This window comes from Coregonus clupeaformis, chromosome 29 (genome assembly GCF_020615455.1).
Source record: "Coregonus clupeaformis isolate EN_2021a chromosome 29, ASM2061545v1, whole genome shotgun sequence".
Taxonomy (NCBI): Eukaryota; Metazoa; Chordata; class Actinopteri; order Salmoniformes; family Salmonidae; genus Coregonus; species Coregonus clupeaformis.
This window is the reverse complement of record NC_059220.1, coordinates 57,912,596-57,927,529: the sequence shown is the minus strand read 5'-3', so window position 1 is coordinate 57,927,529 and position 14,934 is coordinate 57,912,596. Positions and strand designations below refer to the sequence as shown.

Genomic DNA, 14,934 nt, shown 5'->3' with positions numbered 1-14,934 from the left:
ACTCTTTTACGTCTTTACTGACCAATTCTAGTATGCCCAATTTGTCATTTATCGACTTCAACAGGTCGCTTTCCACACTTCCCATACCCAGTGGTGAAAAGCATATATCATCTGTATCAGTCGATGAGTCGCGATTTCCTTTTGGGGGATCGGCTCTCACGCTTATCTTCAGTCATGTTTGGGTGTTGCGTGTTGTTGTAATATTTGTTGATATATTTCTCTAGCCTTATGATCTGTTTTGTGTTATTATCCAGATTGAATTATATTAACTGCGAATATATGAAATGCTAATATTTAGTCTAACTTACTGATTTTGAATATTATGTTTTTATCTTGAGGTGTTTTGTACCGTTTCCTATTCAATACGCCATCTTGCCAGAAATCCCTATCATAGTTCCTCTCAGAAACTGGATTGCAAAATCCCACAATGCAAGGAGCACTGAAACACCACTGGAGCGCTAAACACCACTGGAGCGCTAAACACCACTGCACTGTCAAACCAAGTTCTGGAAGGACTATTATTATGCAGAGTGTAGTTGTTCCATAGATTGGAGTCTACTTACACTACATGACCAAAAGTATGTGGACACCTGCTCGTCGACTATCTCATTCCAAAATCATGGCCATTAATATGGAGTTGGTCCCCCCTTTGCTGCTATAACAGCCTCCACTCTTCTGGGAAGGCTTTCCACTAGATGTTGGAACATTGCTGCGGGAACTTGCTTCCATTCAGCCATGAGAGCATTAGTGAAGTTGGGCACTGATGTTGGGGGCGATTAGGCCTGGCTCGCAGTCGGCGTTCCAATTCAACCCAAAGGTGTTTGATGGGGTTGAGGTCAGGGCTCTGTGCAGGCCAGTCAAGTTCTTCCACACCGATCTCAACAAACCATTTCTGTATGGACCTCGCTTTGTGCACGAGGACATTGTCATGCTGGAACAGGAAAGGGCCTTCGCCAAACTGTTGCTGCAAAGTTGAAAGCACAGAATCATCTAAAATGCCATTGTATGCTGGAGTGTTAAGATTTCCCTTCACTGGAACTAAGGGGCCTAGCCCAAACCATGAAAAACAGCCCCAGACCATTATTCCTCCTCCACCAAACTTTACAGTTGGCACTATGCATTGGGGCAGGTAGTGTTCTCCTGGCATCTGCCAAACCCAGATTCGTCCGTCGGACTGCCAGTGAACGCGTTTCCACTGCTCCAGAGTCCAATGGTGGCGAGCTTTACACCACTCCAGCCGACGCTTGGCATTGCGCATGTTGATCTTAGGCTTGTGTGCGGATGCTTGGCCATGGAAACACATTTCATGAAGCTCCCAACGAACAGTTATTGTGCTGACGTTGCTTCCAAAGGCAGTTTGGAACTCGTAGTGAGTGTTGCAACCGAGGACAGACAATTTTTATGCACTTCAGCCCTTGAGATCCCGTTCTGTGAGCTTGTGTGGTCTACCACTTCGCGGCTGGGCCGTTGTTGCGCCTAGACGTTTCCACTTCACAATAACAGCACTTAAAGTTAACCGGGGCAGCGCTAGCAGGGCAGAAATTTGACGAACTGACTTGTTGGAATGGTGGCATCCTATGACTGTGCTACATTGAAAGTCACTGAGCTTTTCAGTAAGGCCATTCTACTGCCAATGTTTGTCTATGGAGATTGCATGGCTGTGTGCTCGATTTTATAAACCTGTCAGCAATGGGTGTGGCTGAAATAGCCGAATCCACTAACTTGAAGGGCTGTCCACATATTTTGTATATATAGTGTACCTCCACTTTTTACTTATTTTTTTGTAACTTTTTTTACAATGGAAAAAGCATGTTCATCCTAAACAGCACTCAAGCTGACTGAGCCTCAAAGAGTTTCAAAAGGTTTATTGGAGACCCTATGGGCCTATGATAAAGGCTGAAATCAATTACTTTGATAAATATAAACGGATTGATGCTTCATTAGAAGAAAAAATAGTTTTTCCCCATTCATGAAAGATAGGAAAATCAGAGGCCATCTATCCATGACTTGGTCAATGACGTTGTATAGGCTATAGGCTTCACAGGAGGTTGGTGGCACCTTAATTGGGGAGGACGAGCTCATGGCAATGGCTGGAGCAGAATCCTTGGAAGGGTATCAAAAACATCAAACACATGGTTTCCATGTTATGGTCAGACATGTTCACACATTTTTCACTGTACTTTTTCTGCTTAGTAATTGTTTTGCGGGGCATTGGATGTGAGCGTCGCTCTCCTGTGCACATTATGCACGAGGACAGCGAGGGTCCCATTGGTCTCCTCTCATGAGTCTCCTATCTGTTGGAAAAAGTTAATGCCGTTTAACCCAAACCTTAAAGTGTTTTACATTTTTGGGAATGATGTAACGGGGGTGTATGGCACAACCCTCAGTCTCCACCAATGAAAATACGGGCAGGGTTCAACAGCTACGATTTTCGGGGGGCTTGCTATAAAGCCGGCTTATAACGGATTTATCAGTCTATATTCATATTCAGTATTTTACCTGAATTCCTTCATTTGGAGTGTGAAATTCTTTTGAGATTGTAAAGGTATTTAAAAGGACTATTGTTATTTAAATTTATGATTACGCATTTAATTACCTCTAGCAAGTAGCCTAAGTGTCCAATTTATGTAGAGGCAATTTAAAATAGGCTACGGCTGGTAAAATGTATTAACGTATATTTTATTAAGGTATAGATCACGTGTTTATTATTACGCATGCACAAACAAATATTACCTTGCTCCAAAGAGATGCCTATTATATGTAGTTTTAGAATAGGCTGTATCCGATCGCTGAGATTTTTTTTAGATAGCATGACTTGTTTAGATTACATTTTATTAGGTTACATTTGAGTTGATTAGGATTGATTTTATTTATTGTTCTTGCATTATATACATAATTTTCATTGCTAATGGGCTATATAATGCATTTATACGGCGCTGTGATAAGATAGCCATTAATAAGATCAGATCTATAACTTGACGTGTCCCAGTCTGATGGTAGATCGCTCTTCATTACCAGATGTTCAACTAACTGTGCACATAGCTTAATTAGTTCAACAGCGCTTTTGATCTCAAACCGGATTTTATAGACATCGCACCTGTTGAGTTTTCATGGGTAATTTAACACCTGGGCTAGCCTACTTCTCTGCACTGATGTTTTTTATTTTTATCTAACAAGTTTATTTGCAGTTTTCCAATTGATTATTAGGCTACTCATTTGTATATTAACGAATAATCTTAATATATATTATTTGTATGATATTTTTCAACAATTTATAATGCAGGAATTATTCATGAAAATCAATTTGTTTGTCCTATCTTTTATCCCCTAGCCTTTTTTCTTCCTATCTCTCACATATTCAGCTGCAGTTGCAACATGGAGAACCAGTCCTATGTGGTCAAAATGAATGGGAATGGTATCCATGAGAAGAATGCTCTCAATGGTATCAATGGAAAAAGTCTTAATGGGAATGGTATCCATCATAAGGGTGTGAAAGGCATTGTTTATCCAGCCAAGCAGAAGAGCTGCAGGCAGCAATGGAACATCCGGCCCTCAGAGATGTCAGTCAACACCTTGAATCCCATCCGTGCCATTGTGGATGGGATGAAGCTCACACCCAACCCCGAGAAGCCCATGATTGCTCTGTCCATTGGTGAGATGCTACATCACTATCTCATTTGCATATGCTCAGTGTGTTCATCTGTGAAGTGCAGTTGTTCAGAATTATGTTTCTTATGTACTCCTTTGTCCTCCTGTCATTCCATCAGGGGACCCTACTGTGTTCGGGAACCTGCCTACTGATGACAAAGTTCTCCAGGCCATGAAGGACGCCATTGACTCACACAAATACAACGGCTATGCTCCGTCTGTTGGTAAGACTCACGCAATCACTTTCTTATAGCACCAACATTTCAAAAAGCTTGTGAAGTGCAAAAAAACTAGGGATGAAGTGATTTTTTTTGTATTTTATTTAAATGGGAATTGGGAGGATATGAGATGAGGCACAGCTATAGGGGAGTTGGGTGGCTTGCAAGGGGAAGAGAGGTTAGAGGTTAAAGTCATTTCAGTCAGGGAAGTTGAGAGAGCTATGTAAAATAAGGCCAAATAACCCCTCTATGATTAATGATGATTGTAGCTCTAAGGACGTATGCAGGCAAAATCTCCCTTTCTACCAGCAGACTACTGAGTACAGTATACAGTATAAAATATAATATGTTGTCTTCTACTCATCAACAGGTTATCAGAAGAGCAGAGAGGTGGTGGCAAACTTCTACAGTTGCCCCGAGGCCCCCTTGGAGGCAGAGGTGTGTTTATCTGACTCATCGTTTACCTGCTTTAACTCGTTCAAACTCTATTTTTTTCTTCACCATATATTCACCTGTCTCCCTACTGTAACTGTTTTCCAAAACTAGAGGACATATAGACATCAAAAATACAGTGAGGGAAAAAAGTATTTGATCCCCTGCTGATTTTGTATGTTTGCCCACTGACAAAGAAATGATCAGTCTATAATTTTAATGGTAGGTTTATTTGAACAGTGAGAGACAGAATAACAACAAAAAAATCCAGAAAAACGCATGTCAAAAATGTTATAAATTGATTTGCATTTTAATGAGGAAAATAAGTATTTGACCTCCTCTCAATCAGAAAGATTTCTGGCTCCCAGGTGTCTTTTATACAGGTAACGAGCTGAGATTAGGAGCACACTCTTAAAGGGAGTGCTCCTAATCTCAGTTTGTTACCTGTATAAAAGACACCTGTCCACAGAAGCAATCAATCAGATTCCAAACTCTCCACCATGGCCAAGGATGTCAGGGACAAGGCTGGAATGGGCTACAAGACCATCGCCAAGCAGCTTGGTGAGAAGGTGACAACAGTTGGTGCGATTATTCGCAAATAGAAGAAACACAAAATAACAGTCAATCTCCCTCGGCCTGGGGCTCCATGCAAGATCTCACCTCGTGTAGTTGCAATGATCATGAGAACGGTGAGGAATCAGCCCAGAACTATACGGGAGGATCTTGTCAATGATCTCAAGGCAGCTGGGACCATAGTCACCAAGAAAACAATTGGTAACACACTACGCCGTGAAGGACTGAAATCCTGCAGCGCCCGCAAGGTCCCCCTGCTCAAGAAAGCACATATACAGGCCCGTCTGAAGTTTGCCAATGAACATCTGAATGATTCAGAGGAGAACTGGGTGAAAGTGTTGTGGTCAGATGAGACCAAAATGGAGCTCTTTGGCATCAACTCAACTCGCCGTGTTTGGAGGAGGAGGAATGCTGCCTATGACCCCAAGAACACCATCCCCACCGTCAAACATGGAGGTGGAAACATTATGCTTTGGGGGTGTTTTTCTGCTAAGGGGACAGGACAACTTCACCGCATCAAAGGGACAATGGACGGGGCCATGTACCGTCAAATCTTGGGTGAGAACCTCCTTCCCTCAGCCAGGGCATTGAAAATGGGTCGTGGATGGGTATTCCAGCATGACAATGACCCAAAACACATGGCCAAGGCAACAAAGGAGTGGCTCAAGAAGAAGCACATTAAGGTCCTGGAGTGGCCTAGCCAGTCTCCAGACCTTAATCCCATAGAAAATCTGTGGAGGGAGCTAAAGGTTCGAGTTGCCAAACGTCAGCCTCAAAATCTTAATGAGTTGGAGAAGATCTGCAAAGAGGAGTGGGACAAAATCCCTCCTGAGATGTGTGCAAACCTGGTGGCCAACTACAAGAAACGTCTGACCTCTGTGATTGCCAACAAGGGTTTTGCCACCAAGTACTAAGTCATGTTTAGCAGAGGGGTGAAATACTTATTTCTCTCATTAAAATGCTAATCAATTTATAACATTTTTGACATGGGTTTTTCTGAATTTTTTGTTGTTATTCTGTCTCTCACTGTTCAAATAAACCTACCATTAAAATTATAGACTGATCATTTCTTTGTCAGTGGGCAAACGTACAAAATCAGCAGGGGATCAAATACTTTTTTCCCTCACTGTATATATTGTTATCTTCCTCTCTCTTCCATGCAGGATGTGCTTCTGACCAGTGGCTGCAGCCAGGCTATAGATCTGGCCATCACAGTGCTTTGTAACCCTGGAGACAACATCCTAGTCCCCTGCCCTGGATTCTCTCTCTACAAGACTCTGGCTGTGTCTCTGGGCATCCAGGTCAAACTGTACAACCTGCTGGTGAGTGTTGGACACGGGGGAGGAGCAAAATAGTGGGAAAATAAATCAAAGAGAAAAGCTGGATGATATATCATTTTTGTGAAGAGAGAGGGAGGGAGAGAGAGGGAGGGAGAGGGAGGAAGAGAGCAAGAGAGAGTGAGGGAGGGGGAAAAAAGAGATTGTTGAAAGGGAAAGAGTGGGTGAAATGCTGAGTTCTTCCTCATTGACGCACATCTGGCACTTATAAATCATTTTGGATGGCTTGCTTTCCTCTAGGCTTACACACACACACACACACACACACACACACACACACACACACACACACACACACACACACACACACACACACACACACACACACACACACACACACACACACACACACACACACACACACACACACACACACACACACACAACATACAAATACAGATAAATACTTGGAGCTACAGATAAATACTTAGAGCTACATAACATTTTTAGTTGAATTACATCCATAAAAAACACGAGGTCACTCAGGGACACAGTGGAATGTCGTGACTCATGAGGTCATGATGTGTACATGACAACTTCACACAATGTTAAGAGCTGCTATTGATTCACCTATACAATCCACTTATACATTCTTAGAACTCTTACAGAGCTTCCTCCTAATGTCAGGACAGCTGAGTTCCTGCCCATTATCTGAAAACATCTGAAAACCTATATCTTCACAAAGTATCTTGACTGAATTCGGATCTTTTTTCCACTAATTGGTCTTTTGACCAATCACATCAGATCTTTTCACATCAGATCTTTTTCAGAGCTGATCTGATTGGTCAAAAGACCAATTAGTGGAAAACATATCAGAATTGGACTGCCTGTATAAACGCAGCCTATGAGATCAAATGTCAGTTAAGACAGTTAGGGCGGTGCAGAAACCTCTCTGTTTTCCAGTGTGTGTGTAGTGCATGTACAGTAGCCTTATGCCTGCTCTCTGACTCATGGTGGCTTTGTCTGTCCTTGCAGCCAGAGAAATCTTGGGAGATCGATTTCCAGCACATGGAAAGCCTGATAGATAACAGGACAACCTGCCTGATTGTCAACAATCCCTCCAACCCTTGTGGCTCCGTCTACAGTAAAGAGCACCTACAGAACGTCCTTTCTGGTTAGCCCTGTTCCTTCACCCCCCTGGCCACAGTATTCCCTCTCACTATAGCACAATATAAGCATTTGGTTCCTATAATTAATCCAGTTATAATTGTAATATTTTTGAATGTGTCTATTCTCTTGTCTAGTTGCCTCCAAACATTGCATCCCAATCCTGGCTGATGAGATCTATGGTGACATGGTGAGTTCATATACACACAGAAGCACTCTCAGAAACAAACACCCACACAGACAGACACTCATACAGACTAATACAGAAACTGGCATTGAGTCTGTTGCATAATAGGAGACTAAGGAGAGGAATCTATATTGGATTGTCTTCTGGCATTGAGGAGATGTTGAGTTCTTTCTAGGGTCTAACGCAGGCTGGATTGGTCTATGGAGGTGTGCAATACAATAGTAGACAGGTCATGCGTCCAGGAGGGGGCTGCTGGTTCTGGGGTATAGCCTACATCCTGGCCACTGGGCCCCATGTAATACATAATGCCAGCGAGGCACATTCTTTAACATTCTGTAGCAGTTACAGGGAGGTTTCTCTGGTATCCGAGGAGACCTGTCTGACAAGTCCACATCAGCACTGGGGTGATTAGGGGTGTTACAGGCTGTATGGGTGGCTGGCAGTGGTGGGGCAGCAGTGCTGGGGTTAGGTCAGCCAGGGCAAGTGAAGGATGAGCCACAGAGGTAAAACTGTAGACAAGAGGCTCTCCTCTCCTCTGTAATTTCTGAGAGCTGTGTTGAGAATTTATTTTGGATAGTTTAAAGGGGAAATTTGGAGTTGCTACATCCATTTATGGACTTATAAATGAATTATTTACTGTATACTCATTGATTCTTGAAGAATATAACTTATAAATGCCTCATGAGCTTAGCTCAACTGTCGTAGCCCATCAGAACCCAAAATATAAGCTTGTTTTACTCCAATGTTTGTAAACATTGTAAATGTAATGAAACACTGTATAGCCTCCAAATATGTTTAAAACTATAATTTTGTTATCTTGGATGGTCATTCCTTGGATCAATAGCTCTGTCTATGAATATAAAGGAGCAATATGCAGAAATGTCCTGGTTGCTAAAATTCTAATAATTCGCCTAATTTCAGTTTATGTGACAAAACAAGCAAGTGTAGACAATCATTGTACCATCTAAGCCACTGTGAAATATATTTTTAAATAACCAACATTTTGTATTTTCACCTGTGTACAAAACCGAAAGTAAAAGATGCAAAAATAAAAACGTAAGAACGGGAAGTATAGAAGTAACGCACATAGAACAGATCTACTGCTTCTTAGACTTACTTTCAATGAGGATGACAGATCTATAACTCACATTTATATGTGAATTTGGTCTGGTCGCCCCAAAATGTTACATATTGCAGCTTTAAGTGTGGTAAAATTTTAGGTGGGGTGGCAGCTTTGTTATTGTTTCAACTGCTGATTGCCCCTTTAATGTATTAGAATTTGTTTTTATCATTGTTAGGTGTTAAACATCTTATATTTAGCTATTTGGATTATCTAAAGTGTTTTTAAGGTGTGTTTAATAGGAGAACAGATATTTTGCAGTAATTCATGTATTGATGAGATTGACAAGAAAGCAGTGTTTTTTATTATTAGTCCCTGTGAGAATAGAGAGAGGTAGTTGGGGTGATTGGGAATGCATTATTTTAGAGGAGGTGATTTGGGTCGTTGAGTGCATAAATCACATGGGCTCAGAATTCACCAATGTCTTGCTCAGTACAAAAAACTAAACAAAAATATGTTGTATTGTCACATACAGCGGATATGGGCAGTGAAAAGTGTTGTTTTTACAGGGTCAGCCATAGTAGTACAGAGCCCCTGGAGCAAATTAGGGTTAAGTGTCTTGCTCAAGGGCACATCAACAGATTTTTCACAATGTCGGCTCGAAACAAGGCCCTTTCGGTTGCTAGCCCAACGCCCTAACCACTACAACAGAAGTACTCAGAATGACTGTGCACTTTTTTGCTGCATGTGTTTGCGATTATGTGAGGGTAGTATAGTGCGAGAGCTGGGGGGAAGAAGTGGGTGGGGGTGGGAGGGCCTCTTTTTAAACAACAGGGTGCCTGTTTAGGGGCTGTGTGAAGGGGAGCCTGTTTAGGGGCTGCGTGGAGGGGTGCCTGTTTAGGGGATGTGTGGAGGGGTGCTTGTTTAGGGGCTGTGTGGAGGGGTGCCTGTTTAAGGGCTGTGTGGAGGGGTGCCTGTTTAGGGGCTGTGTGGAGGGGTGCCTGTTTAGGGGCTGCGTGGAGGGGTGCCTGTTTAGGGGCTGTGTGGAGGGGTGCCTGTTTAAGGGCTGTGTGGAGGGGTGCCTGTTTAGGGGCTGCGTGGAGGCATTATGTATCTGGGCACCATTAGCTCCAACTCACGGTTAGAGGGGAATGTTTGTATAGCACCAGGTTCTTTCCCTATGGGCTCTTCTCTGTGAAAAAAGAAAACACTGCTCACGAGAGCTTAGAGCGGAGCCATAAATGCTCTGTTTGTAAATTAGATCTGAGGTGAGGTTTGAGATGTTTTTTTTTTTTCTGAACTGTCAGTCACTGTGCTCTGACCAATAGCATGCGGGGCGGATCTCCCACCCGACATCAAGGCCTCAGCTCTAATGAAAGCCAGCTTGCTACAGTTACCACACCACCACTCTCTTTTTCTCTCTGCTCTTTCTCTCTCTCTGTCTTTTTGTCCTAGACGAGCAGTGCATAAAAATTTATTTGCATGACATAAAGTTATGAAATCCCTCACAAACTTTGTTATGGTCAAATTAGTTTAACTATTGATATACATTTGTGCATGTTGTTGTCTTTGATAGTGTTGTTTGTATTGATTGATTAAGTTTAACTGCTTTATTTTTCAATGGGTGAAGAAAGACCATATTTGCACTGATGTGTAGTCAGAGTTGGGTACATCTGGAGTTATCGAACTTCTTTAAAAAATTGTCATTGGATTACAGTTACATACTTAAAAACAGCGGAATACATTTGGAATTACTTGATCTAAAATCACGATGTGGGCTGCAAGTGTTTGCCTCAAACACACTGAAATGGCAAATTTATTAACATAATTGAAAGCTGTGCTGATCCACACAGTTCAGAAGTTACCTTTAGGTGGGAATGGAAGCTCTGTTGTATTTATTTGAAATCTCCAAAACTTCAGAATTTGCTCTCCTTGGTTGCTTTCCACAGAAATGTATTTTAACCAAAAAATTCAGATCTCCACTTTCACTGGGAACTGAAACATCAGGGTCTTTGTGTCAAAAGGACATCTTTGGTTAGTCAACATTCTCCACCCTGTTCACTGCTCAAGCACTTAGATGGCATATAATCATATTTCTCTTGCATCCGTTGCATCTGTCTATTGCCGTCTTTATCGTACCAGACAGTTACCTTAAGGGTGGGTCAGACATTTAAATGAGCATTTCCTTTTTTACTGACCACATACTGCTTGGTGGCTGGGTGTATTTTTCAAGTAATTCACCCAACCCTGAGTGTAATGCTCTGTATTGTGAATACTGTATTGTCAATATATTAAAACATTTCCCCTTTAGTGTAAACTAACCCTGATTATTTGACATTGTCTTCTACAGTATGTTTTGCATTGATGTGAGTATTTACTGTATCTCAATGATCAGGTGTTTCCGGGTTGCACGTACCAATCTATGGCGTCCATCAGCAGTGATGTGCCCATCCTAGCGTGTGGCGGTCTGGCCAAGCGATGGCTAGTCCCTGGCTGGAGGCTGGGTTGGATCCTCATCCATGACAGGAATCAAATCTTCGGAAAAGAGGTAAGTCCTTCCTCACTACGCCCATACAGTATGTGAAGTCCAGTTGATCGATTCACATACACTACACCAATACACATACGGTAGAATGAATCTGTGTCCTCTGAGGTTCTGAATGACTTCTAATGTATATAATCTGTCTCTCTTCTGCTTTCAGATTCGTCAGGGTCTGGTTAAGCTTAGCCAAAGGATTCTGGGTGCCTGCACCATTGTCCAGGGTGCGATAGAGAGCATCCTGAACGACACGCCCCAGGAGTTTTACCACAGAACCATCAGTTTCCTCAAGGTGAGACCCACTCCCTTGAACCTTCCCCAATTACTTTATATGCAGATGGTAGTAGTCTAACATATTGATTTATCTGGATATCTGTCTGTCTGACTGTCCGACTGACTGTCTATTGACTTGCTTCTTTCTCAGTCAAACTCTGAGATCTGTTTCTCTGAACTGTCCACTGTTCCTGGGCTGACCCCCGTAATGCCATCAGGAGCCATGTACCTCATGGTGAGTCTTTTGTGTCCAGAGCTTAGGTGTGGAGTCTGTAGGTGGGGAGATAACAGAACAGACCAGGATCCCCGTAAGGAAAATAACGTATTTTCCAGACATTAACGTTAGGTGCATTTTAGGTGCTGAATGACAGGTAAAAGTATGTATTTTCCGGATGTTGAAAATACATGTTTTCCAGACATTGAAAATACGACTTATCCTGATGTTGAAATCAGACGTTAAAATCAGGTGCATTTTAGGTGCTGAATGAAAGGCGAAAAGACTGCTTTTCTGGACGTTGAAAATACGTAATTTACAGACGTTGAAAATACATATTTTTCGTTCATTGATTCTATAGCCAAATTTCAACTGCACATACTGTACATTCTCAATGACGTAAGCATTAGATGACAATAATGTTATTTGTTATATGTTATTATTGCTCCCATTATTGCTCCCATTTTCAAAAGCTTTAAAACTTGAAGCAATGATGTTCAAATTAGTCCAATTTACATAGTAAACCAACAGACCACTTCAATAACTACAATAACATTCTCAGTAACGGTTACCGATTTTTTCTTTTCTTACTATGATATGTTGTTGTTTATCTATCTTAGTTGAATGCACTGACTGTAAGTCACTCTGGATAAGAGCATCTGCTGAATGACCAAAATGTAAATGTAAAAACAAACACTTGCAAAGCATGCTGGGTATTATTCATGGGCCAAATCTAGGCCGGTCTGGACCGGACCAAATCTGAACCAATTATAGACATCTATGTTTGGTCCAAATATAGGCCGGTCTAGACAGGTTGTCTGTGGACGTTGATATCAAGATGGCCGTCGGTAAATGCTTAGTAGGATAGTTAATGTGTGTCTTGGTATTTGTAGGCGGGAATTGAGATGGAACACTTCCCAGAGTTCCAGAACGATGTGCAGTTCACTGAGCGTCTGGTAACTGAGCAGTCCGTCTTCTGCCTGCCTGCTACGGTAAAACACCACACACACACACCTACCTACCTGTTTATTTATCGACGGGTTGGCTGACAACGTATCGAAAATGATGCGTGCGCATTGATGTGAGTGGAAGCCGTGCTTTGTTATGATTCTGAACGGTCAGATAGCTAGCAACACCCGTACAAAAAAAGATTGCAGTTTTGAAACTGCAGTAAAAGTGCAGTAACTGCAGTCGACTGTGATATTTTAAACGCAGTAATTCCAGAATAACTGCAGTGTACTGCAGTTATACTGCAGTGTACTGCAGTTATACTGCAGTGTACTGCAGTTATACTGCACTGTAACTGCAGTTACACTGCAAAATTACTGCAGTAAAAAAAATGTGGTATTTTGGACGTAGTATTTGAAACATACTGCAGTTATACTGCACTCTAACTGCAATCTTTTTTTGTAAGGTCAATGACAAGAAGCTGCCATCTGGGGAATCGTAGGTGGCTCGTTTCAGCTAGTTTTATCTTGTTCTTGTTTTAAGGTGTTTTGACTGATTTCATGTCAATGTTAATGTGGCAAAAATTCACTAGCCATCTAACCAATAACTGTAACAATGTATTTGAGAGACAACAAGTGCTCATTGTGCAAATATATTGATGTTTTCAATAAACATTTGGAGACTAATTATAGTTTACATATTGCTATCTATCCATCCATCCATCTAATGGTCTCATCCATCCTCTCTGTCTACCATGGGTAGAGAAATGACCTTGTTTTGTCGTTTACAACTCTCTTCCCCCTGCAGGCATTTGAGTACCCAAATTACTTCCGGATCGTGGTGACCGTACCAGAGGAGATGATGGTGGAGGCATGTGCACGGATTCGGGAGTTCTGCCAGCGGCACTACAGAACCTGCAGCCAAGACCGCAACGAGCTAGACCAATAATGAGAGACACAGCCTGAGAGAGGGGGAGACCAGAGAGTATTGGCACAGAAGGTGACAAAAGTAAATGTGAAAAAAAGAGAAGGGGAAGAGGGTGAGAGGAAAAGAAGAGAAATGAGGGAAGAGGAGGAGTGAGAAGATGGGTCAAAATATCATGTTGCACTGCGGGAACAAAGGTTTTAGCAATGTCATTGGTAGTGGTCCATCTTTGGTACCCCAACTTATTAACAGACGTGATATTTATATTTTGTATGGCCATCTTATGTTAACCTTACTTTGTCTAACTATTTGAATTCTTAATGTTATTCTATATATTGGGTTGACCAGAACACCGTTGGGCGTATAGAACCAGGGACTGGGGGTTTACCCCCCTCCTCCCCTTTGTTCAAACCATGATGGGATTCATGGTTGGGTTGATCCCACCAAGGAAACAGATGGAACTGAAGCACCAGCATGGATCAGATTATCTACAGTGCTTTCCATAGTCAGCATTACATACTCTTTATTTCATGTGTTAGAATTATGATGACACTCAGTACAATCTGATATATTGCATGCTTAACCAAAACTTTTCCTATGTATATTATCTATTTGTTATCTTGATGTAATATTGAATGTTTTTTGTTTGTTTTTCACTTTCATATAAAAAAGCTATTTTAAACCAAATTAAAGCTATGAAATACTTGTTTGTTTGTTGTGACCCATTAGCGCACAATAATATAAAAACAAAATCGAATTTATCCACACATGATGAATTATACAGTACAACATTTGTAGTTGTGGCCTACATCCAATCCAGATGTGGGGATTTGACCCGTGCTGACCTGTCCATCAGTAAAGTTATGTAACCGTTTAAGGGTTGAAAGGTGTGTCCAATCAGTCCAGAATGGAGGAACGCATTTTATTATTCAGTCTTGAGCTGTTGTCATTTTATACTTCTAATTCAAGTATAAAATGTTTTGTAAATGCTTTATGTCAGTATATTCAGTACACTTTTATTGCTTTTCAGCCAGAACTTTCTCATACTAAAATGTTATCCCCTAGGGCCTAGACACACCTTGAGTCACCTTCAGTTTCAAATCCCTATGAACGCTCTCTTGGTTTTAAAGAAAGAAAACAAACGTCCTCATAAATAATGAATATTACAATGGAATAATTGTACTCATAATACACACAGATACATTTATCAGTCTAACTAGATACACATGTGGTTCAATGGTATGCTTCTCGAGCTAATTGTAAAAAAAACTAAAAACTGGTGTGATGTCTTACTGTAGCATGAAATCATTCATTGCTGACACTATAGCACATCCTACTGTTGGAGGTATGTATTGCAGTATGGGACCTTGCTGAGCAGATTCAACAAGGAAACATTATTTGGCCCACATCCAGGACTTGCATGTCTGAATGTATTTGCATTGCATCACCAAACACTTTAAGTTTAAAATCTACA

General features: G+C 41.5%; 1 protein-coding gene across 2 annotated transcripts; it reads left to right on the top strand.

Annotated features, from left to right (window-relative positions):
- The first annotated feature begins 2,401 nt into the window (after positions 1 to 2,401).
- On the top strand, positions 2,402 to 14,166 carry LOC121576697 (tyrosine aminotransferase-like). Of its 2 annotated transcripts, none has more exons than XM_041890061.2 (12): positions 2,402 to 2,545; positions 3,363 to 3,652; positions 3,768 to 3,872; positions 4,237 to 4,304; positions 6,035 to 6,193; positions 7,184 to 7,322; positions 7,453 to 7,505; positions 10,958 to 11,110; positions 11,265 to 11,393; positions 11,526 to 11,609; positions 12,482 to 12,580; positions 13,344 to 14,166. In XM_041890061.2, exons 2-12 carry the CDS (start codon positions 3,376 to 3,378, stop codon positions 13,482 to 13,484), a joined length of 1,407 nt encoding a protein of 468 aa, XP_041745995.1. In that variant the 5' UTR covers positions 2,402 to 2,545; positions 3,363 to 3,375; the 3' UTR covers positions 13,485 to 14,166. The 2 variants fall into 2 exon arrangements, with proteins under 2 accessions (XP_041745995.1, XP_041745994.1); XM_041890060.2 differs by having other exon boundaries at positions 2,403 to 2,545; positions 3,332 to 3,652.
- Positions 14,167 to 14,934: the final 768 nt, after the last annotated feature.

Bases quoted from the DNA above. Each gene is read 5' to 3' on its own strand.
- LOC121576697 (XM_041890061.2), top strand. From the start codon at position 3,376: ATGGAGAACCAGTCCTATGTGGTCAAAATGAATGGGAATGGTATCCAT. The intron at 3,653-3,767 runs GTGAGATGCTAC...TCATTCCATCAG, and splicing joins CATGATTGCTCTGTCCATTG to GGGACCCTACTGTGTTCGGG. The intron at 4,305-6,034 runs GTGTGTTTATCT...TCTTCCATGCAG, and splicing joins AGGCCCCCTTGGAGGCAGAG to GATGTGCTTCTGACCAGTGG.